This window comes from Xiphophorus hellerii, chromosome 19 (assembly GCF_003331165.1).
Source record: "Xiphophorus hellerii strain 12219 chromosome 19, Xiphophorus_hellerii-4.1, whole genome shotgun sequence".
Lineage (NCBI taxonomy): Eukaryota > Metazoa > Chordata > Actinopteri > Cyprinodontiformes > Poeciliidae > Xiphophorus > Xiphophorus hellerii.
This window is the reverse complement of record NC_045690.1, coordinates 302,629-317,121: the sequence shown is the minus strand read 5'-3', so window position 1 is coordinate 317,121 and position 14,493 is coordinate 302,629. Positions and strand designations below refer to the sequence as shown.

The window sequence follows — 14,493 nt, the reverse complement described above, 5'->3', positions numbered from 1 at the left end:
AAATCATAGCAATTAATTATATATAATATAAGTTAGAATAACTAATGCCAGAGGTAGTGGGACTCAGTGCATTACCTGATTCATTTTTTGAGTAATTTTTGCCTTTTCAGCCAACACCAGGGCGAAGATGACAGGCATAACCACACTCCAAACCAGCAGGTGGCGGTAATGCTACTTAACGGGTTTTTTTGCAAACTCCAGTAAAACTCAAGAAGGAGAAGAGAAACTTCTCCAAGGAGTCCTACAGCAGGTCTGTAAGTTTATTTGCGGGAAACAACATCAAAGTTAAAGTCTTTGAAAGTTGTATTGTACGTGTGCATTTTGCACGAACAAAACGGGCGAGTAATGACTCAAATAAAACTGGCTTGTAAAAATCTGCCTTCAGGAAAATGCTTAAAAATAAACATTAGCATAAAAAGTGCTTAAATGTAAATACTGCTGTTACTGCAGCACATGTGTTCATGTGTTCATAGAGCTAGCATTGGAATTTATGCATAATCAATACCTTCACTTATTGATCTTTGATTTGACAATCAATAAGTATCTTCATGACAAAAAATTGGATGTTTATTACCAGTTACTCTCATGCAGACGAACTTGGCCGTGATCCATTTCTTGCCTTACTCCAGAACCCGTTTGTTTTTTGAAAATGTAAATTGCATTCCACCCTCTAAACGCTCTGGCTGTCAGGATCGCATGTTCTCCACTGAAAACATTTGATCAGAATTTCCTATTATTTTCCTCAATATCTCTATGACCCCAGCGCCATGTTGACGGAAGTTCAGGACCATGAACTTCCGGACAAATAGCGACCACCGATTGGTCAGTTGCTGACAAACCGCCTAAACTGACTGACAAGTGGCATCATGTCAATTGTTCTTAGGAGGCAGCGCGGCTTTGGATGGCAAGTAGTGAAAGAAGTCTTTTTGTCCTGGTTGTGCGGATGTAAACAATAACCTTCTACATGCAGTGTGTCTATAAAACTCATGGCCATCTAAAATCTAATGCTAAATTAATATCATAATTCCTGAAAAGTGAGTAAAGCACAGTCTAAAAGTTGATGTTTCTTTATATATTTTGTCTGTTGTTTTACAAAGCCATAAGTTAACGCTCTTTGGCCTGGAGAATGTCTTTTCGCCTGACAACACTGCCCTCTGGTGGCGCAGTTTGCGCCCTGCATCTGGGCAGCTGCCTATGACTCAGGCTGCGAGGCGCCTCGAAGTGCCGCAGCAGTAAGTTGGTCGTCAGGATTTCCCTCCAACAAAGCGTGACTTGTGTCGGACAGCCAGCCCAGCGGGATGGCACCTTTCTGAGGCTCGGACCGCGTCACATGGCGCATGGATGGACAGCGGGAAAAGCCTGATCACAGTGGAAACATCCGAGTGAGACAACACTTCCACCGACTCTGGGGGTTTTCATCTCAAGATGCCTCACAAGAGCAAAAAAGAAAAGGTAGCAGTGTGGATTAGTTTAGCTTGTATATTTAAATTTTTTTGTAACTAATTCAGCTTTTATTTTATTTTAATTTATTTTTTTTTGTGAAGGAATCCTCCAAATCGGGAAGACCGAAAAAAGCTGGAAGCAAAAATGGACCTTCAGGGGAAGAAGAGGTAAAACTTTTAAAGTTTATTTTATTTTTAAACAACGGCTGAGCACTGGGGCTTCTTCCTGTACCTTCAAAGATATTTTAAGTATATTTGTATGAGTTTTCAGGGGATTTTTGTTTGTTTTTGTATGAATGCAACTCTGGAATTTATTTTATTTAATGATAGTTAAAATTTTAAATTACAGATAAAATAGTATTTTAGTAAACTGAATCTATTATATTAGACTTAATTATGTGTTTAACCTATATTTACATATATTCTGCCATGTTGTCTTCCATATTGTTTGTTTAATTTCTGAAAATTGTTTTAGTGAAGTAATGAAGTGATGTGACCATGTAGAAACGAAACGGGGAACCTGAATAAACTAATCTTTTGTTTTAAGTCACCATAAAGACATCACCAATTATAAAACAGGCAAAAAACATAACAGTTCGTCAAATATTATCAAAATCATCAATCAAATGTTTTGATCAATGTTCCACTTAATATTGATCAAAATTAGGATTTCCAGTCTTGATATAAAGGAAGTCTGTTTTTCAGCAGTTTTGCAGTTTTCTGGACATTTGTTCCAGGTTTGTGGTGCATTCTGGGTATTTTAAATGTGCATGCGCTGCAGCGTAATCGAACCTCGGCTCTGTTTATTTACCAGACGTTGTTACAGATCAGAGCGTTTGTTGTTTTAAGACTTTTTTGGCTTTTTGATTCAGTGTAAAGCAGGAAAAGTTGCTCATATGACATGTGGCATGATCTTGTGACTTTATTTTCCTTAAAAGTGCTTTTATTCTGTGGGAATAATACCGGGCATTGTGGCAGTTATCTTAGTCCCAAGTTATTTCTGTTGATTGAATGTAGCAATTGGACAAAAGCCTCAGGCCTGTGTTCTTTCTGTATCTGTTCTTCACCACAGATATTCAGCCATCTTGTTCTAAAATTATTAACAGTTTTTAAAATTAGGCCTAAAAGATTCTCTCAGGTCAGATACAGGTGCATGTCAGAAACTTGGTGCATTTATTTAAGCAATTCAAGTCTCACAAAAGTATTTTAAGTGTCTTTTTTTTATCAAAGTTGTTTAGAGTTGCATTTGATTAGTAGTAATTGGAGCATTGATTAACATATTTGTGTATTTGCCTGATGATTCTGATTATGTCATTTGACAAAATGTAAAATTTACTTTGAACTTTGAAAATTCCTGAACAAATAAACTTGACTTGACTTAATTTTGAAAATGAAACTCAAAACTAAAGTTCCCCAAAAACATAAGTTACTTTATCGCACAAACATGAGGAAGACTCTGACCTTTTTAGTTGTCCAGCAGACAGTCACTGACTCTTCACATGGAGGCTGTTTGCAGAGGAATGTATCCATGCATCTTAATGGAAAGTTGAGTGGAAGGAAAAGTTGTGGTAGCAACAAGGAGGACTAGAGACTTTTGAAGATATTGAAGTTTCCAGGATTTGATTTTCAGACTACGAACACAACAGAGACACAATCAAAATTGTCAGATGACTTATTACGATAATAACTCAGAATTAGTCCAAATTAGGATTTTTTTTTTCTTTCCTACTTACGGAAAGTTTCTGTTTATATCATAGGTTTGTGGTGCCTTTATATCTAAAGAAAGATATAAAACTTCAGATATTTCACAACGAGACATTAACATTCTTGGAAAAACCTCACCTAACCTTGTATTAAAGCAGAAATTACGGCGGCCACCGTAAGAAAGGTTTACAGTATTCAGTATGTCGAGGGAAAAGAAAAAATGTCCCCATGTCCCCTATGGCTCCGTAGTTTTACGTCAACAATTTCTTAATATTGATGGAAAAAGTTTTAGTTCCTCTGGCAGATTATTTTACTTGTAAAATGTTGAGTCACATTCTATGGGCACTGCGCCGTTACCTAGCAACCCCAGCCAGCACAGCCTGTTACCTAGCAACCCAGGTGGAGCTCCAGCACGTTTGGTCGGCTGGTTTTTCACTGGAAAAGACATTTGTTTTGTTGTTGACTTACTATTCAGAAACCATACAAATTCTTATCAAGTATTTGTGATTTAGTTTCTTGAAATCAGACAAAACTAACTAATAAGTAGCTTTTCACAAATGTTTAGGAGCTTGTTTTAATATTGAAGAAAAAGTACTAGTTATAAATGAATAATCTGCCAGTGGAACAAGATATTTTGGATTATAATATGGGAAACTGGCAGACTATTTCACTAACAGCTAGTATGTTTTCATCAGTAATAAGGAAGTATTAACTTTTATGTTGCTGAAAGGTTACTTGTAAGTTTTAACTACTTGTGTTTCAAGTGTAATAAGATATTTGCTCTAGACAAAAATGCTTTTTTTGTGTTTTTGCAGTACAGTAAAATCTATTACTATCTGTGGAATAAGTGATGAAAAATTGCTAGTTCCACTGGCAGATTATTTGACTGATAGCAAAACATTTTCCCATTTTATAAATGAAATAATCTGCCAGTGGAACTAGTAAGTTTTCCTCTATATGAAGGAATTATTGACTTAAAACAAGCTCCCGTATCTTCCTGAAATGTTACTTTTAAGTTAGTTTTGTCTAATTTCAAGTGTACTAAGATATTTGCACCATAACTAGACCAAATGTATTTGGTAGGATTTTGTGTTTTTGCAGTGAGTGGCATGACGGTGTGATTCTTTTCGGGTTGTAAATTCAGATTAAATTCGCTCCGGTTGTTCCAGTGACAGCTTTATCAGCTCAATCTGAGATCATTTATTTTGTCTGCCGCGTCCCATCAGCAGAACACCGGCCCGCTGCGATCGTGTTTCCTGACCGAGAGCCACTCGATCTGATTCGGAAAGGAAAGGAACCTGACCTCTTTACGGCGGAGCCTTCAGCCGCTTTTCTGTCTTCACTTGATTAGAGTGGCTGCTGTCCCACTTCCTGCGGAGCAGGAACCGTCCAACCTGACCTCACCCTGCTGCTGTTTGTGTTTCCACAGGGTTCAGGTAAGAAGGCGCCCCCTGCAGCTCAGCTGTTGAGGGTGAAGCAGGCCGGGTCCCACTCAGCGGTGAAGAGAGAGAAGAGGTTCAGCACCTCCTCATTCCCCCTCAGCGCTAACAGAGAGCTGCAGAAACTTCCAGCTCTCGCAGGTATATTGAGTCTAAGCTGAAGTTTTAAAATGTTTCAAGGTGTTTTATGTCTAATTTTAACCAGTTTGTAAAAATAACAGTCGAGGAATACAATTTGAAGATTGCATTTATGTAAATAAAATTCAGAGTCATATTGAAGATCTTATGCTTTCTTGAACAGGTTAGGATAGATCTATGGCAGGAGAGGGCAATCCTGGTCCTGGAGGGCCGGAGTCCTGCAACTCTTAGACGTCTCCCTGATCCAACACACTTATAGCTGAATCACTACCCAAGTGCAGTCAACTTCTCCAGAGTCCTGCTAATGACCTCATTATTTGACTCAGGTGTGTTGAAGTGGAGACACACCTAAAAGTTGCAGGAGACCGGCCCTGGAGGCCTGGAATTGCCCACCCCTGATCTATAGTCTACACAAAACTTGTTCATCACATTTTTTGCACCAAATCATTCTTAGATAATGAAATCATAGTCAGAATGAAATCTTTTAGGGCATCTTGTCACTTTAAATTCAAAGAACCTGCTGCTGGCCACGCCCCCCAACTCAACATTTACACTCGCACGTGAAAATGGCTACACAACCGTACATCTTTGAAAAGCAGAAATGGAGCCTCCTGCACAGCCAACAAGAATGGAACAAGTGGTTTCTGGATGGTAAGTCAACAACAAAACACTTGTCTTTTCCAGGAACCATTGTACAGCACATTCAACTCAGCTTGGGTTGCTAGGTAACAGGCTGAGCTTCGCTGGGGTTGCTAGGTAATGGGGCAGTGCCTGCTGATTTGTGACATTACATTCTAGAGTTTTTTAAAATGGCGGAGTTCCTGCATGTTTGGTCAGCTGGATTTTCCACTGTATGGGTTGTACAATGGCTGCTGGAAAAGACAAATGCTTTGTTGTTGACTAGCTGCATCCTGTTTGGTTGTGTAGGAGGCTCTACGTCTGCTTTTCAAAGGTCTATGGTTGCATCTGTTTGCAGCCATTTTCATGTGAGTGTAAAAGTTGAGTTGGGAGTTGTGAGCAGCAGCAGGTTATTAGGATTTAAAGTGACAAGATGCTCTAAAACATTTCATTCTGAAATGAGCTCAAGACTGAAATCTAATTGTCTTAAGAATAATTTTGTGCAAAAGAAATTAATGAACATGTTTTGTTTCGCCCATGGGCCTATCCTAACCTGTTAAGGCAAGCATAATAGATCACTTTTAATTTTTTGGGATGTTTTAGAAGCAGCTAAGACCCAAATGGAAGTAGAAAAACATAATTTTATTATATAATAATAGGTCCCCTTTAAGAATTCATAACCTTGGTGGATCTTCATTCCCACATTTCAAATGTGGAGATCCTTGCTTGTTACATTATTGATAGCTATGCGGGCCGCCCATCCGCCTGCTCTCTAATGCAGTTGATGTGCAATCAGCTGCATCTCCGCCTTACCTGAAAGTAATGTTTATTACTCCCTCTACAAAAGACCGACTCACTCAATCAACCGGAAACTCAAGGATGGTGAGAAATCTGGGCTGTACAATCATCATTTAGAACAACATGTGCACAAACTCATATTATAATGATTGCAATGTGAGTTTTTGTCCGATTGACTTAATCGTTACATGTTCCACTAATGGAGAAACGAAGAAGAGACTGCGAGGCTGAGGTTTGAAGATTTGCATCAATCTTTTATGACTTCTTTGTTTACACTCAGCATTACAAACGGGATCTGGCCTAAGTATTTGCCTGTAACCGATACACAGCAGCGCTCTATTCAGATACCTGGATGAGCTGCGTCCCCCCATACAGGTGTTCAAGACAAACGGCTTGTAGGGCCTCAGGAAGCATTGTGATACTCAATACAGCCCTTCCACTTTGGCTCATTGGCTAACATTATTGCGTCTTGTAACCAAAAGGTATTAAACATGTTTGTTCTCTTTTCATCTTTTAAAATCGGGAGGTTTTATCTATGACAGCCGTGAGTTAAGACCGGTCTGCAGTCTCCAGGTTCTCCAAAACATTTTCAATCGATCAACATTTATTTAGTGATTTACAACATCCAATAGGTGTCCAAAAGGTACTTTACAGCAGAAGTAAAATAAAAATAAATATAAAATTGTATGTTAATCTCTACAATCCCTGCAAATAGGTAAAATCCACAAATACTTAAAGAGGGGCAGACTATGTGTTGTTTTTTATCTTGTTTTAATCCAGAAACGTGCTAAGGTTTTTGTACTGGCAGAATTATTTCAACTTTATAACATGGGAAAATGTCTTGATATAAAAAAAATAATCTGCCAGTGGAACAAATACATTTTTCATTCAATATTACGGATATTTATTTAAACAGACTTCGATATATCTTTGTTTGAGAAAGTAAACTTGTAGTTAGTTTTATCTTATTTCAAGTATATTAAAAATATTTATGCTAGAAACTAGATAAAAATACTTGGTAATATTTTGTATTTTTGCTGTGTGGTTTCTGAATAGTAAGTCAACAACAGAACAAATGTCTCTTCCAACACAGTGAAAAAAATACAGCTGAACAAACGTGCTGGAACTCTGCTTGGGTTGCTAGGAAACAGGTCGGGGTGGCTAGGGTTGCTAGGTAACGGCGCAGAAATCATGGATTGCGACTCAACAAGTTATTAGTGAAATAATCTGCCAGTGAAACTGGTACATTTTAATTAATATTAAGAGATTATTGACTTAAAACAAGCTCCTATGTCTGAAAAGTTACTTTTAATTTAGTTTTGTCTTATTTCAAGTGTACTAAGATGTTTAACTAGACCACAAATACTTAGTAAGACTTTTGTGTTTTTGCAGTGAAACTGTTATTTGGCTTTTTCTTTAATTGTTCTCAGAATGAACCCAATTTCACTGCAAAAACACAAAATCTTTCAAAGTATTTTTGGTCTAGTTTCCAGTGCAAATATCTTAGTTTTGTCTTATTTCATGTGTAATAACTAAAATACAGGAGCTTGTTTTAAGTAAATAATTCCTTAAAGTTAATGATAAAGTTCTAGTTCTACTGGAAGATTATTTAACTTACAACACAGGAAAAATGTCTTGTTAAGTGAAATAATCTGCCAGTGGAACTAGAACTTTTTCATCAACAATAATGAATTATTGACCTAAAAAAGCTCATATATTTGAAAAAGTTATAGTTTTTCCTTATTTCAAGCGTACTAACATATTTGCACCAAAAACTAGAACAAATACTTGTTGTAAGATTGTGTTTTTACAGCATATAACAGCTTTTTTATGCTTTCGTTCATTGATCACAGAATGAACCCAAGTCTCTTCAATAAATACATATCAGATACCAAGAGAGACGTTTTCTCTTCTTAATAGCAGGATTGTATTACTAGAACATTAAATATTCATTTTTCTTCCTGCAAAAACACAAAATCTTGCCAAGTTTATTTGGTCTAGTTTCTAGTCCAAATATATTAGTTTGCCTGAAATAAGACAAAACTAACTTACAAGTAACGTTTCACCACAATATAGAAGATTATCTGAAGTAAACAATTCCTTAATATGGATGAAAACATACTAGATTTATTGGCAGACTCTCTTATAACAAGACATTTCCCCCATGGTATGTTAATTAATTGAAAGTGGAACTAGTGTTTTTTCATCAATATTAAGAAATTATTGACTTAAAACAAGATCTTATATACTGCTAAAAAGTTACATCCCAGCCAGGACACCTGGGTGGGCCCCATATGGGATACATGAGAAGGTTTTGTTCCGGTGGCCCTACATGAATTTACCCAGATAGATTTTATATCTGAGCAAATTTAAAATCTAGATTTTCTTTCTGGGTAAATTGTCATGGCAAATATCTTAGTACACTTTAAATAACACAAAACCAACTTACAACATTTCAGCAGTTTTGTCTTATTTCAAGTGTACTAAGATAATTGTAGCAGAAATTAAACCAAATCTACATGGTAGGGTTTTGTGTTTTTGCAGTGTATAAGCAGCGGTAGCGCTGATTCATCTGACGGTGCGTGTTTCCATGACGGTCCGTCCCAAGTGCCGTCCTGAAGCTCGGTGCTGTCTGTGGCTGCACTCCGGCCAGAAAGCATCTGTTACTCAACAACATCTGTTCCTGCTGCTCTCTTTCTCCCAGCATGCCGAGGGACATGCAGACCCTCCCTAGGGTGGTCTTTTGTGTGCTTCATTGTCAATTCCATCATTGTCTGCTGAAGTCTGTTCCACTAACGGCGCGGCGTTGTAAGCCGAACCAGAGGCCCCTGATGCCAGGCCGATGATTTACAGTCACTCGCTTCCAGGGCCGCTGCTGCGTTCACTGAGCACTGGGCACCGAGGGGCTGGAGGATCGGGGGCCCAAAAAATAAAATTCATGAAAGATTATAAAAACTAATTAAAGTAACAATATATTTAATTTAATTTTAAAAATGTGTAAAGCATGTGAATAGATATATACTGAGCCCTCTAGTGGACTTTTCTTTTTTTGTTCCTTCACAATACTTTTGCGTTAGTTTTTGTCTTTTTAATTTGAACTAAAATATTTGCACTAAAACTAGACCAAAAAATACTTGGTAAGATTTTGTGGTTTTGCAGTGAACTTTGTAGGGAACTAAAACACTGCTAAAAACCACAAAATCTACGGTAGTATTTTTTGTCCAGCTTCTTGTGCAAATATCTTGATGCACTTTACATAAAACAAAATTAACTCAAGAGGAACTTCTCAGCAAGATATACGAGTTTGTTTTCAGACGATAATTACTTAATGTTGATGAAAATCTACTAGTTCCACTGCCAGATTATTTCACTTAAAACATGGGAAAAATATCTTATCATAAAATAATCTGCCAATGAAACCAGTATTTTTTCATCAATATTAAGGAATTATTGAATAAAAATGAGCTCATGTAGCTGAAAAGTTAGTTTCTGACTCTTTTCAAGTACAGTAGAAACTAAACAAAAATACTTGCAGTGAGTAAAATTAAAATGGAAATGTTTAACTTTTTTGTTAAGTTGTTTGGGACTTTCTGATCTCTCCTTTGAGCTTCCCAGCTGAATAAATTAAAGCCTAAATTTAAGCATCCAGTTCAAGATATAGTTTGGAAAAAACAGGGAGTGTGTAAAACTACTCTCCATTGATCTGAATCTCAAAGGCATGATTTACCTGGTGTTGGTGGAAGCCGCACCAAGAGTGGTAAATCTGGTGTGAGGACATTGTTTTTCATGAATAGACCCCCTCGTTCGTCTCCACGGCGACACTTTCCAGAAAAAAGCCCGCCAGGGCGGCAGCAGATGTTCACACATGGACGCAACCAGAGTTGGACGCAGTCAGATGTCATGTTTAGCAATATTTATTGGAAAAATAGTCTTGGCTAATTCCTTCATTCACAACCAGTAAACTGTTACATTATTCATTTTAAATAAAAATTTTCTTAAAACAAAAGGAGCAAAAAAAACAACCAAAAACATGAAGTGCCTTTGCAAATATCCTTTAAAAAAAAACTTAAATAATTATAACAAACATCACAAATATACATTAGAAAATAAAAAATAATGCAAAGTTTTTAAATTAACATAAATTAAATCATAATTTTAAATCATAACACTTTCTTGGGTTTATTTTACAAAAAGGACAATCTGTGTCAAAAGGAAATTTCTTCTTTTTCTTATTTATAAAAAAAAAATTTTTTGTTGTTTTTGAATGAATACTATATCATAAATGGTTTGGAGGGCTTAGGGGGAGAAAACGCACTTCAGTTAATACAGACATCAAGTATACATACAGTCTTCACTATGGCAGCGATGGGAGCACAGCCCATAAAGCGCCTTGTGAAGAGCAGGCCAGTATGGCCAAACATCCACCGTTTGATGCAGTTCCTGCGATCAGTAGCAGCCTGTGGGGTGCAGAAAAGGCCCGGCTGCAAATGTTGCATAAAATAAAACTTGTAGCATGCTCTACAGCAGGGGTGTCCAAAGCGCGGCCCCGGGGGCCGTTTGTGGCCGTTCGACTGATTTTGTGCGGCCCCCCAACTGCAACTCAAAAATGATACAAATTTGACCCGTAGATGCAGATGGAGACTTTTAATTTGTAGCCACGGTGAAAATAGTCACCACTTAATCTTCTTACACAGGAAAATGTAAAGTAACACAAAGTTTTAACAAAAGATCAGCTTTTATTATTTCTTAAACTTGGCTAAAAATAGCAAACGTTTTGAAACAAAGTGACCCAAATCCTGTTCTTATTACTGAAAATAAATGTATTCAAATGTATTCAATGACTTTCTTTCAATACAAATATGCAAAATCTGCTACATTGTATTAGGGCCAAATTAGGGGGAAAAAAGTAGTAAATTTCTGCCAAAAATCTCAGACATTTTGAGAGTAATTTCTGAATTTACCTAGTAGAAAAAAAATGTCTAGATTAATATTAGAAATTTTCTACAAAAATTTCTGAATTTCAAATGTTGAAAATTTTCTAACATTTTTTTTGAGTTATTGGCAGAAATTTACTCCTAATTTTTATCTACAAAGGCCCTGATGCACCGTTGTAAAAATCCCTTCCAGGTTTTGGATCTATAATAAATATCAGGCTATTTTATTTGATTGATTTTAGGTTGAGTTTTTTGTTTTTATTGCTACTTTTGAGTCTACAATTTTGGCCGACGTAGCAAAAAGTTTGGACACCCCTGCTTTATTGCCAATGCTTACATATAATCTCCAACGAAAGGCAGAATGGAAAGCTTACTGACAGTTTACGTTCAACTGTAAAGCTCATTTACATCACTTTTACTTTTTTAAATTTTGTACCGTGCCAGTTCTTATCCCACAGGCCGCCGCTGCCTACACTTAGTTACCAGTAGAGAACCAGCTCACTCTGAATATCAGTTAAACGTCTCTGTATCAGCAGCAGTCTCAAGGCGGGACGTCGCCCCCTAGGGTTAGAGCAGCATCTGAAGGAGCATAAAAACTCTCCCATAGAGCAAATGAGCAACCGGCAGCCCATTGGTAGCGTCTTACACCTGGGAAAGTGGGAAAAGAAACAGAAATTAGATGTTACTTAGATCAGTGAAATGTGAACACTGCAAAAACACAAAATCTTAACAAGTAATTTTGGTTTAGTTTCTACAGCAAATATCTTAACGCACTTGAAATAAGACAAAACTATCTTATAAGTAACTTTTTTAGCAAGATACAGGAGCTTGTTTTAAGTCAATAATTTGTTAATATTGATAAAAACTACTTGACAGATTATTTAGCAAGATATTTTTCACATTGTAAGTGAAATACCTGCCAATTGAATAGTACTTTTTTTAATCAATTAACAAATTACTGACTTAAAACAATCTGAAATACAGCTCTGGACAAAACTAAGAGCCCACTGCACTGAACCCCATTAAAAACCTGGTTATTCCACCAAATATTGATTTCCGAACTCTTCCTGTGTTAATACATTAGTGTTGTTGTTTATAAATGAATATCAACTTGTTTTCTTTGCATTGTTTCAGGCCTGAAAGCACTGCATCTTTTTCATTATTTTGACAATTTCTCATTTTTTGTTAATAAATAATAAATATTTGCTTGTAACTTCAGAGACATGTTGTCAGTAGTTCATACAATAAAAGGACAAACTTCATTTTACTCAAACATATACATATAAAAAGTAAAAATCAGAGAAACTGGTCTTTTTAAGTGGTCTCTTAGTTTTTCCCAGAGCTGTATATTGCTGAAAGGTTACTTCCCAGCCAGGATACTTAGGTGGGCCCCATATGGGATAAATGAGAAGGTTTTGGCCCTACATCAATTGACCCAAAAAGAAAATCTAGATTTTAAATTTTCTCAGATATAAAATCTATCTGGGTAAATTCATGTAGGACCACCGGAACAAAACCTTCTCAGTTATCCCATATGGGGCCCACCTAGGTATCCTGGCCGGGATGTAACTTTTCAGCAATATATATGAGCTTGTTTCAGTCAATAATTTCTTAATATTGATGAAAATGTACTTTTTCGATTGGCATTTTTCCTGTGAGACATCGATAAACTCACCTCAGTTGCAATTATACATTCGTCTTTCTCCTCTGACATCACAAACACAGATTTGTACTTGGTGTCCGCACATGCAGACAGTTCTGGGGCTCTCTTTTCTGATGCATCGCTTTGAGAGGAAACAAAAACACAACGTTAGCGTTACTATTTTGGCTGCTGGGGGTCATTTGGCCTGCCGGCTTCCTGCTTTAAATATTTACCATTTTAAACGTTTGCTGTGTTTCTCTTCAAACTCCAGCGAGTCCAAGGATTGATACTTGTCCTCGCAGGCCGCCTCCAGCATGGCCTCCTTGGCCGCTCGCTCGTAGCCTCCCGCACCAGGTTGTAGTCTGAAGGTGGATGTCGGCTTTTGCAGCTGCTCCTTCCTGGCGAAGAATCTTCATCCGCGTCGCCGCTGCCGAAGTCCATCTTTTTATTGATGTTTTTGACGCCTGGCATCGGCATCACGCTGATAGCAAGGTCCCTGTCACGCGGTGACGGTGACAGTTGTTGGTGAGGTTATTTATTGTCTCTCCTTCGCCCCCCGTCTCCGCCTGTACGCTATGCTGAGCTTTCGATCGGAAAAACCCAACCAGCACGGCGCAGCCGGCCAGCAGCAGGAGCACCATAGCCACGCCGGAGCCGATGGCCATCCAGGGGACTTCGGACCCTCGGATCGCGGCGTGCTCCGGAAGCAGGAACTGGCAGTTCCTGCCTCCGTAGCCGGGCACACACGCGCAGACGTAGCGGTTGTTTCTCTCGTGGCAGGTGGCACCGTTGTGGCAGGGGTTGTGCTCACAGCGACTGATGGGGGAGCTGCAGTTGCGGCCGGTGTATCCGGGTGGGCAGGTGCAGGTGTAGCCGGTGGGGCCCTCCTGGCACGTCCCGCCATTTTGACAAGGATAGGCAGAGCAAACATCACCTGTCTGGTCGCAGTTCATACCAGCAAAACCCTCTGGGCATTGGCACAGGTAAGAGTTGACTAGATCCACACAGCGGGCGCCTGAAACAGAAACAAGTTCTCATGCTACTGTTTGTTCTTCAAAGAGACGACGGCCTTAAGGACCTGCAGTCGCTGCATTTCCATTACAAATGTTTGTCGATATTCAGCTAATGTCAAAAAAACACAATTTCCCAATTGCGGTGTTTCCGTTAAATCGCACGTTGATAAGGTTGTTTATGTGATAAATCATTCAAACTCATGGCAGTAAATAGTTACATGAGATGTAATCATAATTCAGCCATGTTGCTCATCATCTGCCAGCCAATCAGAAGAGATGTTTTATTCAGGCGTTGGAGCAACAAACCCCGTATTCCAAACTTTTGGTCATTTGGGCCAAAATCGACAAGTCACAAACAAGAAATAGTAAAATAATTTAAGGTTAAAATAAAATCAAGCAATTATAGTTGCCTGATTTTATTGGGGTTTTTTGTAGAAACAATCCCAAATTTGAAATAATTTTGCACATTTTCTGTATTAAGAGAAATTGTAGTTAGTTTTCAAATTGTTTTGAAATTTTTGAACGAATGTATTCTAAGAAAAAGATTTGAGTCACTCACCTTCAAAACACTTGCTACATTCAGCCAAGTATAAGAAATTAAATAAAAGCAGCAAAATCTGCTTTTCAGTAAAAGTCACTATGTAGTTTACTTTGTGTTATTTTCTATTGTAAGAAAGTTTAATTATAAAATTATTTTTAATATTACTTATTTTAGATTTTAGATTAGATTTATGTAAATATATATAATATAATGTACATATTTTC

General features: G+C 37.7%; 1 protein-coding gene and 1 pseudogene across 1 annotated transcript; one reads left to right on the top strand and one right to left on the bottom strand.

Annotated features, from left to right (window-relative positions):
- Window positions 1–760: 760 nt before the first annotated feature.
- On the top strand, window positions 761–4,906 carry LOC116709617 (serine/threonine-protein phosphatase 2A 56 kDa regulatory subunit delta isoform-like). The gene is made up of 3 exons (XM_032548265.1): window positions 761–1,452; window positions 1,545–1,610; window positions 4,576–4,906. The coding sequence occupies exons 1-3, from the start codon at window positions 1,426–1,428 to the stop codon at window positions 4,744–4,746; spliced, it is 264 nt and encodes an 87-aa protein (XP_032404156.1). The 5' UTR covers window positions 761–1,425; the 3' UTR covers window positions 4,747–4,906.
- A 6,226-nt stretch (window positions 4,907–11,132) lies between these two features.
- LOC116709180 (delta-like protein A) overlaps window positions 11,133–14,493 on the bottom strand; it is a 4,969-nt pseudogene continuing 1,608 nt past the window's right edge.